The sequence below is a fragment of the Eschrichtius robustus genome, chromosome 4 (genome assembly GCF_028021215.1).
Source record: "Eschrichtius robustus isolate mEscRob2 chromosome 4, mEscRob2.pri, whole genome shotgun sequence".
Classification (NCBI taxonomy): domain Eukaryota; kingdom Metazoa; phylum Chordata; class Mammalia; order Artiodactyla; family Eschrichtiidae; genus Eschrichtius; species Eschrichtius robustus.
The window spans coordinates 53,659,471-53,674,865 of NC_090827.1; the positions used below are offsets into that span (position 1 = coordinate 53,659,471).

The 15,395-nt window shown below is 42.5% G+C and overlaps 1 protein-coding gene across 1 annotated transcript in view; it reads right to left on the reverse strand.

Moving 5' to 3' along the window:
• LOC137763455 (V-type proton ATPase subunit B, brain isoform-like) overlaps positions 1-13,061 on the reverse strand; it is a 53,128-nt gene extending 40,067 nt beyond the window's left edge. Inside the window, exons 1-2 of the mRNA XM_068541966.1 lie at positions 12,998-13,061; positions 8,844-8,989 (exon numbers count right to left, since the gene is read on the reverse strand). Of these exons, the coding sequence (XP_068398067.1) occupies positions 8,844-8,937 (94 nt within the window). The 5' untranslated portion in view covers positions 8,938-8,989; positions 12,998-13,061. The remainder of the gene's footprint in view (positions 1-8,843; positions 8,990-12,997) is intronic.
• Between the last annotated feature and the right edge of the window lie 2,334 nt (positions 13,062-15,395).

Consider the following 15,395-nt stretch of genomic DNA (forward strand, 5'->3'; position numbering starts at 1 on the left):
AGAAAATGCAAATGAAATAAGAGCTTTAGGTGAACTTTTTAAAATACTTATCTTTTAGGAAGGTCTATCTAAAATTAGTCTCTCCAGATATTTGACCACTTGAAAGTCAGAATTGTGCTAAAATAAGTGACAGAAGGTTTATGGAAAGTGGACCCTGAAAAAAAGAGTACTGTACGTGGTCAGGATTGACTAAGTTTAATTGAGTCAATAAATTTTAAAAGTAAGCTGGTGCAAAACCTGAATTTCGCTTTTCTCTCTGTTAAGAAGACAAGGTTTCTTAAGATTTTGGACTGCTTTTGATACCAGATTTTAAGTTTTTCTCCCTTTTAAGAGATCTGTTCTGTACTTGCCTTTGAAATCTTTTGTTGGTACTTTGGCTAACTGAATAACTATTGTTTCACAGTGACATGTGATCCTACGTGACGGTTTTTAACCCTTTTCTTATTTTTCGGACAAAACTTCCCAAATCAAATTATAATGAAGTTCCTTTGACCTCTAGCTAACTTTGGGGTGCTTCAAAGGGCCCCTGAAACACCCCAAAGAGATATTAACTAATTAGGTTGACTTGGTATGTTGAATTACACGGGAAGTGTTGTCAAATAAGCAATAAATCTTCTTAGGTTACATTGTATGCCAAATGATACAGGTATTCTACAGATTATATGGAGTTCCTAAATCTGGTATGTCCTGGTAAAATGTGACCAGTCAGAATTCTCTTTATTATCGGAAAGTGTTGCATGTCACCGCAGTAACCACGTTACTTTGTCAATTGCATCGTAATCAGATTTAAACGTGCCTTCTCTTTGTTTCTTTTCAAGTAGCCAAATGTATGTCTCAGCCCACTCATCTTTGTAAAAATAGACATAGAAGTCTTTCAAATGCTGTTTTAGCAGGAAGTTACTGATGTGTATGTGTCATTTACAGTGATTCTGTATATACTCCCCAGCTTCAAAAAAACTTAGAACTGCTGCTGTGGTTTCTGGAAGAGTCAGTTGTCAGTTCCTCAATTACACCTGTGCAGCTCGGGTCTGAGTTTTTAAAGAACAGTTAACTTTTAAAGAAGTTTCTTTATCAAAAGAGCAGTTTGAGTTATGGCCATGGTTTTTGCTGGGTTAACATTGGCTTCAGTTAAATCGTTCCAAGTATAAAGTAAGTATAACTATGGTGAAGAAGCTTGTCTCATTTTTAAATGCTGAATCACATTTTATTTCTTGAATTAATGCGATAGAAACGTCTAAATTCCGGACCACTGGAATATGCCAACTTTTTTGTTTTGGGGATGTGTATATAGTTTTTGTTGTGCTGATTTGTTTGCTTGTTTTTTAAAGAAACTGAAACTGCTATGTCTGCTAGTGGAAGAAAATGCTTTGTTTTGCTCTGAAGATTCTGAAATTATTCAGGCATATCGTGGTTCATAGATTACAAAGAATAATGCTAGTTAAATGTCAATGAACTATTTTTACTCTTTTTATACGAAATGTACAAATTTCGGGGGGGTGGGTGATGGTGGCAGCGGTGCCTCTTACTACCTTATGTAAAACACTTGAACATTTTCATCAATATTGCCATCATCTGTTTAATACTCCCAGTATATTTTCTCAACGTGTTTACCTAAAGTTGTATGGAATGACATAATAAGCAATAAAATCTGGATTACACCAAAAAAAAAAAAAAAAGTGCCTTCTTAAGTCTTTCGTCATTGTACACAGTTACGGTTTCACTCTGATGCCTCTGCAAAAATGCTTCCTCTTCAAGAAGATTTATAGAAGGGACCTTTGGATAAATACAAGTTTCTGGTTTTCAGACCATAAAGGCGAACTGGGTAAGATCTTGAAGAATTCTAATGGGAAACCTGATGGCTTCATAAAGCTGTTAACAAAAACGATTAGTTGCACATGACTGGGTAAACTGGTGACTATGGTTATAATTTTTATGGTCTCTATCTGAAAAATGACTGTTTTAAATCTGTGTTTTCCAGGTGTAAGCAAAACCCTCCCCTTAAACTAATTATGACTTACAGTAATTTGTTAAATTATACCCATGTACGCAGAATTGAAATATTTATCTTTTTCTCTCTACTTGGTTGATCCTGCCAGTAGCGTATGCTTGTTTCAAAGATTAAGCCGTGCATGTCTAAGTACGCACTGCTGGTACACTGAAACAGCGGATGGCTCACTAAATCAGTTATGGTACCTCTGGTCGCTCGCCATTGCAATTGGATTACAAGTAGTTATACTGATCATTGTTCTTTGTTTCCAGATTGTTTGCTCTTTGTGTCTCCCTGCTGCACTGTGTCTTTGTTAACGTTACTAGCTGCATTACTTATATCCTGTCTACTTTATAAGATGGGTGTCTCTTACAGTACCCAGTATGTAACCAGGCCTGCAACAATACTTCTACGGCTAAACATCTTGAGGAAATAGATCACATTTATAACATAAAATAATTGTAATAGTGTGATTCTAGGTATGGGAGGAAGCAACAAGGGAAAATGTCTCCTGGCTCATAATGAGATAGAGGATCCAGAGGATCTTTAATTATCAATAGGGCCTAGTCCAAAAACTAGCACCTGGAGTGGCATATCAAGAATTCTCCCCTGACCTGGGATGTGCCTCCCAGCACCGTGGGACAAAATTTGATCCTGAAATGTCTCCCAAATATTGGTCAAAATCCTGACCAAGAGGAGAGGATCTGAGAAATGGAATATTGCCTGACACATCAGTCATTAGCGATTGCAGCCCTCCAACGTGAGCCGGTGAGCCCTGAGAAAACTCAGGATATGAGAATATAGGATACAGGCCCCGGGTAGCTGAGGTACATAGCAAATGAATGATTTCAGTGAGCCCAGACTCTTGCATCTTCCCATACATAGAAAACTGCCAAATTCCTTAACTTGAGATGCTGCTTCCCAGGCTTGAAGCTCTCAAAATTCCCGTCAAATAGATCATAACTCTCAACTTTTAGGCTGAGAATTTTTTTTTTTTAAGGCTACAGGTGTAAAGGAGACACTTTCCAGAGAGGAACAAAAAAAAAAAAAATAACGTTTGGAACACTGGCACCGATGGTGGACACTCCCGGAAAGTTCCATCTGACAAAGCAATTAGAAGGGCCGTCACCCCTTTTTCCGCAAGACTGTGGAATGGACATTGACAGTAGGGAATTGGAACAGGGAGGAGCCAAATCTGACTACACGTTGGATCTGTTTCTTTTACTTTAAGGTTTGCCTTCCGCTGCTTTTGTTCACTAAAAGGATATTGTCTGTACATAATGGCCTGCCTCGGGGAATCCTGTTCCTCTGCCTGAATGTTAAACCAAAGTGCCTTTGTTCAGGGAAACATACGGACTCTGTCCACCTGTGGATGGCTGCAATTAAGAAGAAATGAACACATCCCCTCCCTGAGGCTGGCCATTCCAGGGGATAGTCGCAAAACTTATGGCCCTTTTACTTTACCTCCTCATCTCCTCCCCCTCTCTGTGCTATAAAAGAAACTGGCATCCAAACCCCGATAAGATGGTTATTTTGAGACTTTAGTCCGCCGTCTTCTCGGTCTGCTGGCTTTCCGAATAAAGTCATATTCCTTGCCTCAACACCTCATCTCCGATTTATTGGCCTGTCGTGCGGCAAGCACAGCAAGCTTGGACTTGGTAACATCTTTACTCAGGACACGGTGTCACAAAATGGGACATTGTTTTCTGTTTGTTTGTTTTGTTTTTGTTTTTTGTGTTTGTTTTTGTTTTGGGCTGCGCCACGTGGCTTGTGGGATCTTAGTTCCTCGACCAGAGATCGAACCCGCGCTCCCTGCAGTGGAAGCTCGGAGTCCTAACCAATGGACTACCAGGGAATTCCCATGGGACACTGTTACCTTGCAGTCATGGTCCTCACCTTTGTAAGACAGAGGTAGTAGTGTAGCAGGATGGAGAACGTTGTAAAGTTTAAGATAAAGATTAGGTGGTGAAAGCAGGATTTCACAGGAAGTGAAGCTAGTGACACTTGCAGTGAAATGTTGTCAATTCAGAGTTAAGAAGACTGTGGACAATGTGTGGAGTTTGCAAATAAACTTCATTTCCTAGAGTCAAATCTGCCAAGGCTTCCACTAAATTTGCAGTTGTGGCTATAACCTTAAGACAACTGAGATAGGCATAAGCAACTGAATCAAGTTGCATGCTATAATAGGCAATAGGCCTATGTTTACTACCATGCTCACATAGTTCCGCGGGGCCTGATTATGCCATTCATGCACAAATCAAGTAAAAGGTTTTGAATAACCTAAAGTTAATCTATTAGGTAGAGATCTCTTTGCTAACTTAAAAGGGCTAATATATTTTGCCTCCAGTGGAGATCTCACCTTAAAGTTTCCGGATCAACCTGAACCTGATCATTTGGGTAACCCTAAGGCAGGCAGCTCTTGCAGTGCTTGTTTTAGCCTTATAAAAGCCTGCTTATGTTTATCTTCCCAAGCAAAGGATTCAGGGACTCAATCTTTAATAAGTTCATAGAGTGGAAGAGGTAACAGAGAAAAATTTGGAACCCAGAGCTTGCAATAACCAGCTAAACCTAGAAATCCACAATGCTAGCACTTAGTTGTGAGTCTAGGAAGTTCCTGTATCAGCCGAATTCTCTCTGGACATAGCTGAATTCCTTCAGTGCTTAGATTATGTCCTAGGTAATGAACAGTGTCTAGAGATAATTGTAATTTTTCCTTTGTGTTCTTTCTCAGCTAACTGTTGCAGCAAATAAATGGAATCTTTTATGCACGCCTTATGGAATCTTTACAGTAGCTGAGTACAGCAGGAGGTTATCTCCATATGGTAAAAAGGTGGATTTCTCAGGGAACTAGAGGGTACTTAAATCTTGGTGAAGTACTTGGGAGAAAAAAGAAGGGGTCCCAGTGAACCCTTGAGGCATAAAAGTGCAGGTATATTGTTGATTGTTCCAAGTAAAGGCATATAGATATTGGCTGTTGGGTCTCCGGGATGCTGAAGAAAGGTGAACAAAGGTCTCCAACAGTAAACCATTCCAAGTCAGTTGAAACTTGTGACAGAAGGGTGGCTAGGTTTGGAACAACAGGAAAACAGGGAATAACTATTTTTATTAACAGCTCCCAAGTCCTGGACAAATCGCCATCCTGCCAGGTTTCCAACCAGGCAAGACTGGCATGCTGCAGGGACGAGTACAGGAATGACTACCTCCCGGGAAATTAAGTTTTCTACAATATGTGTGAGACCTTGTATGACCGCAGGCTTTAATAGTTGTTGAGGAAACCTAGGGAGAGGTTTAGCTACATCTATCTGAATCTTTATAGGTTTGCATTTTTTTATTCTTCTGATGTTAACACTCTCAGAAGTAGCCCCCAAATTTGCAGGCATCTCCATCAAATTAGAGAACTTGTGCTGAACTTCCTCTTTTATGTCCAGGACAGATTGTAAGGAACATAAATAATCAGGTTCAGGTTGATCAGGAAACTTGAAGGTGAGATCTCCACTGGAGGCAAAATGTACTGGCCCTTTTAAGTTAGAAAAGAGATCTCTACCAAATAGATTAACTGGGGCTATATTGCATAGCAAAAAGGAATCTTGGTTGAGATAAAAATTCTCTCTGAACTTTATTAGGTACTCCCACTATGGAAACATCCTCTTGACTCAGAGGGACCTGTTGTTCTTTGAGGGTGGGATTTAGAGTAGAAAGCACAGATCTGGTTAGGGCTAGGGCTAGGGCTAGGGATAGGGTGTTAAAGGGTTAGGTAATTACGTTTACAGTTAGGGTTAGGGTTTAATGTAGATTTCAAAGTAGAATATGAGAGTGGGGTTTAAAGTAGAAAGCATAGCTCCAGTATCAACTAAAATTTGGCAGTTTTTCATTAATTTTCATTATATTTTCCTCTGGGCTATTTAAGGTAATTGCTCGCAATCGTTTACCAGAGAACCTCTGGAGTTCTGCCAACTAGGGGAGAGGGTCATGGGGGGGCCCTCCCTTTGAGACAGATATGAGAGCATTTGTGAAGAGTTTGCATAGGACCTTTGAGGACACCTTTTTTCCCAGTGTCCTCACTGATTACAAATGAAAAATCAACGTTGGGTCATCGAATTGATCATGGACCCCTAGGAGGTTGTAATGGGGGAGGCCTAGGTGTTATTTTGTGTCTCTTGCCTTAGAGCTGTTGTAACTGTAAGGCTAAGAGCTTGGTGGATTTCTGTTTGTGATCTTACTCCAAGGTCCTTTCAAAATGCTCAGCTACAGTCAGGAGTTCAGTCAGGCCTACAGCCTCCCAGCCTATTTTCTGCCCTTTTATCAATCCATTAATCTCAGAAGATAATCCATTTACAAAGAGGGCAGTTAAAGTAGGCTGAGTGGCCTTTTTAGTGCTTGGAACCCCAAATGCTGTAAAAAGAGAGCCTACAAACTGGCTCTAAAGTCTTCCACAGATTCACCCCTCTTTTGTTTGTATGAGTGAATAATAGACCAATCATTATTAGGCCAATTAATAATAGACCAAGTGTGAGCAGGGAAGATTTTAGGAATAGCTTATAAAAGGTTCGTTGTTATTCTGCAAGCCTTTTTAGGTCGAGGATCTTGAATATCATCCTAGGGATTATGTCATTTTGCTTCCCGCGTCCATTCTGGGGCTTCCCCCAGTCCTACCAACATGTGTACAAGCGGATAAAGATCTAGCAGTTTGGGGACATAGGCCGTGACAGTGACTCCAAATTCTTCAAAAAAATGTTGGGGGTTCCTCCCTAGGTTTAGAGAATTCTTTGACTATAGCTCTCAGTTCAGTCTTTGACCAAGGGGTAAAGGACACCTGAGGGGGCTCACCTGCAACCTCAGCTAGTTTTACTTTAAATGGCAATTGTTAAATATTCTCTTGGGAATAGAAAAGTATTCCAGACAGAAAATGAGGAAAACAAGAGTACTCAGGTGAAAAAGGAAAGGGGGGGACAGTAGGAGTTAAATCTGCAGTCACATCCGTCCTATGGTCTTTTGTTTCAGGTACCTTTTGTCTCTTCAATTTTTCATTAGCTTTTTGTTCTAAGTCTCTAAACGAAGCTATTTTGGAATCTTGAAACCTTCTGTAAACTTTTACATACCAGCTAAAGCAGGCATCTCATTCTCCCTGTCCAATTTGGGAACCCTTGCTCTCTAGTGTTTTCCTCAAATGAACAATCTTGTCTAACTGGAACATTCCCCACAATGACCATTGTAATTCTAGATCAATATTAGTATAATTTTGCCATCTTTCCAAATATGTACAGCCTCCAGGACCATAGTTCTCAAATATAAAATAAGCAGGTGTGCCAGAAGCTGGCATTCTCAACTCTTTGGTGATAAAGGATCTCATTTCCTTAGCTAGCCTTTGTCAACCCAAAAGAACACACAAAAGAACTGCGCCTTAATATATCAGCAGTAACAAAGAGATTTCACTATGTCCTGGCCAAAAGAAGGCCTGGTATGCACCACCACCAATTCCCAGGGATCCCTGGACTGAGGAAAAAGATCCAACCAGCAGATCCCAAGGAATGGGGACTGCAAACTGATGCCAAACAAAATGGAGAACTATAGCGGCCACCAACAGTTCCAAGCATGGAAACTGAGGGCTGATTCCAAACAGAGGGGGAAGTGCAGACTACACTGCCAGCAGTGCCCAATGTGGAATCCAGGGAACAAAATTAGGGGCTAGGGTTTCCCACTCCAAAATATACTGGCAATAACCAAGAGATGTTACTGTGTCCTGGGAATTTCCATCAGAAAGGCTAGGGGTTTGGCCTCAGGGAGAATCCTCTACCAGCCAAACTGACCTGCCCTGTAAAGGAAAGCCAATTAAATTGCGAGCACAAACTCAGTCAAAGAGAATGGAGCTCAAACCAAGAGGAGCTTACCAACAACCTTCAGGAATGGCAAGAAAGACAGTGCACTCAAAGGAGTTGTGGGCACCACACCTGTTTCTCCTTGTCCCAAATGTTATCAGAAATTTGCTTCAGATCCCATCACTGCCACCAATATATTTATCTTTTTCTTTTTAAAAAGATAAGCATTAAGTCATAAAATCATCCTGTTAGCAGGAGGAATCATAAGAGTGGATTTTAGAAAAGTGCACATACATATTTTGATACAGAACATTTCTGGAGGGATACATATGAAATTGTTAGTGGCCACCTCTGAATGCCACCAATGTATTAAAAAACAAAATTGAACTGAGTAAATTTGAAGATTTACTTTGAAGTTTGAATAAATTGGCTTTATTAAACGATTCATGAATCAGGCAGCATCTCATCTGACAGAAAGGGAGATACTCCAACGGGTTACACAACATGGAAGGCTTTTTGTTTTTTGGCCACGCCACATGGCATGTGGAAATCTGAGTTCCCCGACCAGGGATCGAACCCATGCCCGGTGCATTGGAAGAGCAGAGTCTTAGCCCCTGGACCACCAGGGAAGTCCCAGAAGGCTTTCAAAGTAAAGAGGGTGGGACAAGGAAAAAAAGTCATCATCAAGGGAAAAAATGAAAGTTCCTGGAGGAAAGTGAAACTTCAGGTGACAATGGCTTCTCATTGGCTAAACTGCGGAATTCTCTATTAGCTATTTCTATTTTCTATTTCTTGTTGCTGGCCAGGAAGGAAGTCTTCCCTCCTCCAGCTGGGGTAGTAAAGTGGTTGCACTTCCTGTTTGGGGTCACTAAATGACCTCTTCCTGTTGGGGTAATGGATGATGTGTGACACGGCATGAGAGCTCCCTCTACGGGCCTTCCAGACTCCAATTCTAGTTGAGGTTTCCTTTTGTTAACATTCACAGCATGTTTTGTTGGCAGGAGGATTCACAATGAGGGAGAAAAGGCCACAAGACTCACCATAAAGAAGGCTCAGAAATTCCTGGGTGGGTCCAACGGAGGCACAAGGTGGCTGTGGGGTCAGCTGGTGGCCACAATGATCACATGGTTCCATCTGATGGGTCTGCAGCTCGATGTGGAAGAGTGAATAAAAGGGTCAGTTCATCCTATCAGAGAAACATGAAACTGAGATAAGCTTCCCACTGTTAGAAGCATCTTGAGCCTTCAGAAAAGAACAGAGAACATGGCTAAAGGGTTTGGGAACATCAGAGCCATATCTCCTCAGAGTGGGACTCCCCAGGCTCTCCAGGTCTCAGTCCCCAACTCTCCCTCAGGGACAAAGCCTCCCCACCTCTGTCCTTGTCAGCTCACTGATCCCTAGAGGTCCTGCCTATCCCTGAGGACTTAGGTTTCCATGGAGACAGGTTGGTTGAGACCTAGTGATACAGTTGACCAGCCTGATACGCAACAGTTCCCACCACCCTGGGGCAGTTGGGCTCAGGGACACGTGGCTCTGGACCCCATGTGGAGGGTGTCCTTGCACGTCAGCTGTGCCCCAGAAGAGCCAGTAACGCCTGTAGCTGTCCAACTGATTCTCAGGGTATTTTCCTGGGAGAGCCCTTGGTCATCTGACCTCCTATCCAGGAAGTCCCGTGACTTTCTGACTGCTGCCTGTCACGCCAACAACACACCTGTGAAGGTTCTGCTCTGCATGGCCATCTGTCCACCAGGCCCCCCCTTCTAGGGACCAGATGCTAGGACCACACAAATGCTGAAGGAGTGTCCACCTGCCTAAGGTACAGACACCCCTGTATCCATCTGCATGATTTCTACTGGGAATCTACAACATTTATGGGGATTCTTTGGCCCTAAAGAACAGACCAACCTGATAGGAGCAATGCAATGATTCACAATTACCAGGGTCAAGGCACATATACAGGGGCCCATAGCCCCAGATGCCCCACTCACAATTCACATGGGTGTCCCATACGTATCCACCGATGCCCAAATATTCTTGCTTCATACATACATACATCCAAACACGCACATCAGTGGTCTGCTGGTAAGTGCTAAAAAACTCTCCGAGAAAGGTGGGAAAGACTTCACTTATGCTATCTACATGGTAGAAATATTCCCAGCATGACCAATTTCAAGCTACCCACCTGACATCACTGAACACAGAGCTGGGAAGAGATATGCACCATTGACTATCCCAAGATAGTATGAACCAGTTCCAGCACATCCCATACCTTTTCCTATGAATTTGTGCACACAATCCACTTACACCCCAAGTAGAACCCTCAACTCCCACCACAGATATAGAACCAAAAGGATACCACATATACATATGTGTTTGTACATATACATATATATATATATATATCCTGAACACACACGTACATTTCTACCCTCACCCTGAATAAATACACAAACAGACCACCTCTTACGATCTAAATTTTTACAGACGAAACCTTACTCACCCTGAATATTCACATTCCACTCTCACAACTATATATACACGCACAACATGGGCCTGAAAACAAACATGTGCAACCAATATGCCATCCAGATGTACACACTGAGTACCTAAACACACAGGCTCACCAAGTACACAACTGTCTCACGTGCAACCCAAAAAAGACCCATATGCAGTCCCACAGCCCTAAAATACATATACTCCAGGATTCCTGCACACACGCATGACCTACACCGTCTACTGGTTTCCAAACACACAAACTAAACTCTCACATCCCCCAGAATACATACCCCAGAAGCCCCAGGAACTCAAAAACACACACAGCCACAAATAACCTATACTTATCAAATACAGCTGACCCTTGAACAACTTGGGGGTTAGGGCGCCAACCCTCCATGCAGTGGTTCTGCATCCATGGATCGTGTAGTAGTCCTGTAGTATTTACTGGAAAAAAAATCCACTATTAGTGGACCCGTGTGGTTCAAACGTGTGTTGTTCAAGGGTCAACGGTACATATAAGTCCACCTCACTAATACTGAGAACACACATACAAGCAACACCACTAAATTCTTCAGGCATTACATTTTGAAATAGACACATAGAGGACTCTAAACCTCCTGATATACTCACAAATCACAAATACACACACCCACAAACTACTCATGAGTATACACTCCAAATGCTCAGACACACTCAAAACAGAAAAACACCAACAACCTCTGCAGTCTTACTAATATACATGCACAATTCTCACACACCTATGGACACACACATGCAAATATTCCCAAGCCCTGAACATACAGATCCCCTCCCAAACACTATACATTATGCTACCTCTCCAGAATACAAGCTCCCCGCCACTACCCCAACATATAAACTGTGTATGTGTGTGTGGGTGTTTATATAGATATATTTCTACCCTCACCCTGAATATATAGACAGACCACCTCTTACTCCTACCAAACACATGTATAAACACCCTAGCATTCTCCAAAGATATACACTTTGAATACTCCTAACAACTCCATACCTTATGAACGAACATTGATAATGCATGAACCTGATGATGGACACACACACAGATTTGAATACACAAGTAAGATACATGGAAGTATCTCCAGCAAACCATTTATGAAACAACTTCCATATAGCAAATTATCCCTAGCTATTAGGAGCCAGCTCACACATATGCAAGTACTCACAAATACCCGTATCACATATTTCTAATACATAGAAATGCAATTGTCCAACTTCCCCGTAGAAACATAGAACCCCACCTCTTTATCGGATACACATATACTCACTTCCCAAAATACATAAGCTTCAGAGGCTCCTACTGAAAATTACAAATGCACAGCCTCAGCAAATATTCCTCCAAGTGGCCATGCCCCTTGAATACACACACAAACTCATTTAACACATAACTCTCCACAAGTCCCAAATAGAACCACAATTACCCAGTACACTACAAATATGCAATAATATCACCCTATATGCCCTTTGTTCCAAATACACATACAGTACCACACTACCGGCATATACATAACCCCACATTCCCAACCTCTCACACAGAACTAACTCTGCCATCTTGCAGAATACAGAATCATACAAACACAACATACCTACATAAACAACATCCACCAGTCCCATATAATAGCCACAGACTTGCCCTCTACACATCCAAATATACATAGACAGCTCCTGAAAATGCACACACACAAACACCCCATAACCATACAACATGCCCTGAATACACAAATGATCATCCTACATTCCCCAAATATACAAAATAAACAGACTGGACACCCAAAGTAATATACACCACTACTTCTCCTGACATTGCCCTTATGCATATGCAGATAATCCTTCCAAATCCACCATTAGACACACATAAATCCCCAAATTCATGGGTGAAAAGAACACATGTAAACATATTCCCCAAACACCAAATTACAAACACCTAACCACCAACTCCTTGAGTATGCCTGCGTCACATCTCAACACCCTCCAAGTACGACACTCACTCTTACACGCTCTCACAAAAACACAGGCACGACCTCCCTTCAAACACAAACATCCACAGACAAAACCAACCCACACATTTGACTACAAATCAGATTCCCACCAACCAATTAAATATGTACAGACCCCATCTATGCTTGCAAATCAATCATGATGTGACATCAGACTACAAATACATGTTTATTACCGCATTCAGCAAAGTTGCTCCCATCACTGACAAAAGAATGCAGTTTGGACATAAGTGTTGATTGATGTTTTTATGATAAGAAGGAAGACACTAGTGAAACCATGAGTGTGTTCCTTCCATCTTCACTCATTTTCCAATCACCTGAGCTACACCTTTGGAACCAGATGAGGGTTTTCAACCCGCAAGAACGTCCCTCTAGCTTTTGTACTCTTCAGAACGCGCAGCCTAGAACGGCACCTGTTTAATAGCTCACACACACTATTTCCCCCCCACTGTAAGCCCTGCAATCACTGACCCCTTCATGCAGCCGGCTCTCCAGTGGGGCCAATAACCCTGGGGTAAACCCCTCAAGGGAATCGAGCTCTATGGGGGCGTGAATCCACATTGTGGGGAGTCGCCTTACACGGACAAGGGCACAAATAACCCACAGGGTGAACAACAGCGCAGAGCGGTGACACCTGAGGGGTCAAAAGTCCCCGTACCCCTTACCTCAGGGTTCCTGGAATTGACTCTCCAGGCCGCCATGACAGGCCCCGCCCCCGCCGGACGGCCCTTGGGGCCCCACCTTCCGCGCTCGCGCATGCGCTCCTGTCTTCCGGAGCCGACTGCCCCAACAGACGCCAGGAGCAGTTGGAGGACGGCGGTCCGCGTGCCCGAGAGCCCCGCCCTAGTGGGCGTGCGCAGGCGTGCAGGCGCGGGGCGCGCGGGGACCTGCTCTGGCAGCTCTCTGCCAGAGAGGAGCGAGCTGGAGTGTCGGGCACGCTGCGGAGCGGCTCTGGCGACGCTCCTCGCCGGGAACTTTCGTGCTGGTCTCTTCTTAAAACCAGCTCTTGTGAGATGTGCACTCGTGATTTTTCTATTGCACACGTGAAACCCATGCACTTAGCTACAAAGAGTTCTGGAGAGCTCCGCTCTAAGCACAGTAGCCTCCAATTGGGGCAAGTGCTTTCATGCCCTTTGGACTGCAGTTCCTTGGTTCCTGTTTATGCCTTTCAAAAAACAGTAGGTCCTTTTTCCTAGCAAGCCTGAAGTTTCCGTTAAAGAACAATTCTAGCAAAGAATTCAGACCTGGGAAACACTCTTAAGATACTGTCTCCTGACTCCGTTCCTAGAGTTTTTCCAAACGCATTTACTCTACTAGAATATTTTTTCTCAGTGTATTTAATACATGGAGGTTTTTCAATAAATGTTGATTCACAGGTGTTTCCTTTGTGCGGTTTTTTTTTTTTTTTAATAACTTTGAGAGAGAGTGGACAATCTGGGCCAATTTCAACACAGCAGGTAGTATGGGAACAATTTTACTTTCCCTCCCTCCTTTTTTGTAATATCTTGCAGACTTTCAGTTGGCATTAAAAACAACAACAACAACAACAAAAATAGTAGCGGGCTCAACTTACTGACCTGACTTTGTAATACTTCCCAAAGAAACGTCAATCATCAGATCCTCTTTCTGGTCAATTGCAAGATTAGAGCATTTCTCACTCAACAGGATGCCTCTGAACACCCCTCACATCTAACAGCACTAAGCGCCTCCAAGTGCACAGACTTGAAAACTCCACCAGACACAAACATGGTATCTCTTCGTTTCTTTAATGTTTCGTGATTGAGTGGAAGATGAACTGTCTTCTGAGGCTTGCGATGCATGTCCAGAGTTGTTTTTTCTCAGTAGTCAATGCCTGCCCCCAGCCTCTGTGCAGGAATAGTCAGAGATCATGATCCAAAGGACTTTTAGATACTCCCTTCTGTGACTGCTCTTCCCAAATTACATTGGGGCTAATTTGATTATCTCTGTCTCTGGGGTGTAGGATTTTGAAGTATTACAAAAGTGATTGCAGAATTGGGACTGGCTAATTTTTGCACAGTGCAATTTCTGTATCAGTGGCCTTGAGAAGAGTCCTTCAAATACTGTATCAGAATTATGAGTGAGATTCTTGTAAATAATTGGTTGAATGACTGAACAAAGGGAGGAAGCAACAAGGAAGCCTGCCTTTCTCGAGTGCCTGGGTACAATATTTTGCCTCACCATCCCTCTAGTATGAAGTTATTGGGTGAAAATCATATGCGTTTTCCTTCATTGTAAAAGCTCCAGTACTGAGCGATATTCCCAAACTGTTTATTTTTTTCAGCCCCCGACAGGAGTTTCTTTAGATATAAAGTTCATTTAGAAACTTTATATCTAAAGTTTCTTTAGATATAAAGTTTCACCATGATGTTGCTTGAAATATTCTCACCTTATCTTCTCATCTTCTTCTGAGTCAACTTTTCCTGACAAGGGGCAATGAACTTCTTAAGCACCAACAGGAGTCTTTTTCACACTGTGGAACAGTCCTTCTAAACCTCTTTTTCCTTCCCCAACACCCCACAATCAGTTGGAGTTCTACTGCAGCTACAGCAGTGAGAGAATCTCGTCTCCCAAGAGATTTGGTTGCCATCCTCTGAGGTTTTCAGCCTTCATCTCCCTTGACAAGTTTCCTAACAGTCCTCTCTTCTCACGACACAAAACACGAGTACCCTTTCATATCATTTTGATAGTGGTAAACTGACTGACATGGATTCTCAATATGAAAATCATAATCAAACAAGTTTTGTAAAAGGAATGCTACCACGATTCCCATGCAGATGGGGCCATATGCAATGATGAGCCTAGATTGTAAAGAGCAAGTGTATGTAATGCAGACAGGAAATGAACAAACTTGTAAGCAGGGCTTGCAGGCTAGGATTTCGATGGAAGTGGGCTTGTCTGGGGATTGGACACTGGTGGATAAACTCTTGGCACTGTGTCAAGGTGCACATCCATCTCATGGGTAGTGGACTTTTAACACCTAGAAAAACCAGGGCTCTAGGATGTTTAGTCCCTTTAACATAAGGAAAGAGAAGAAGATTTTCT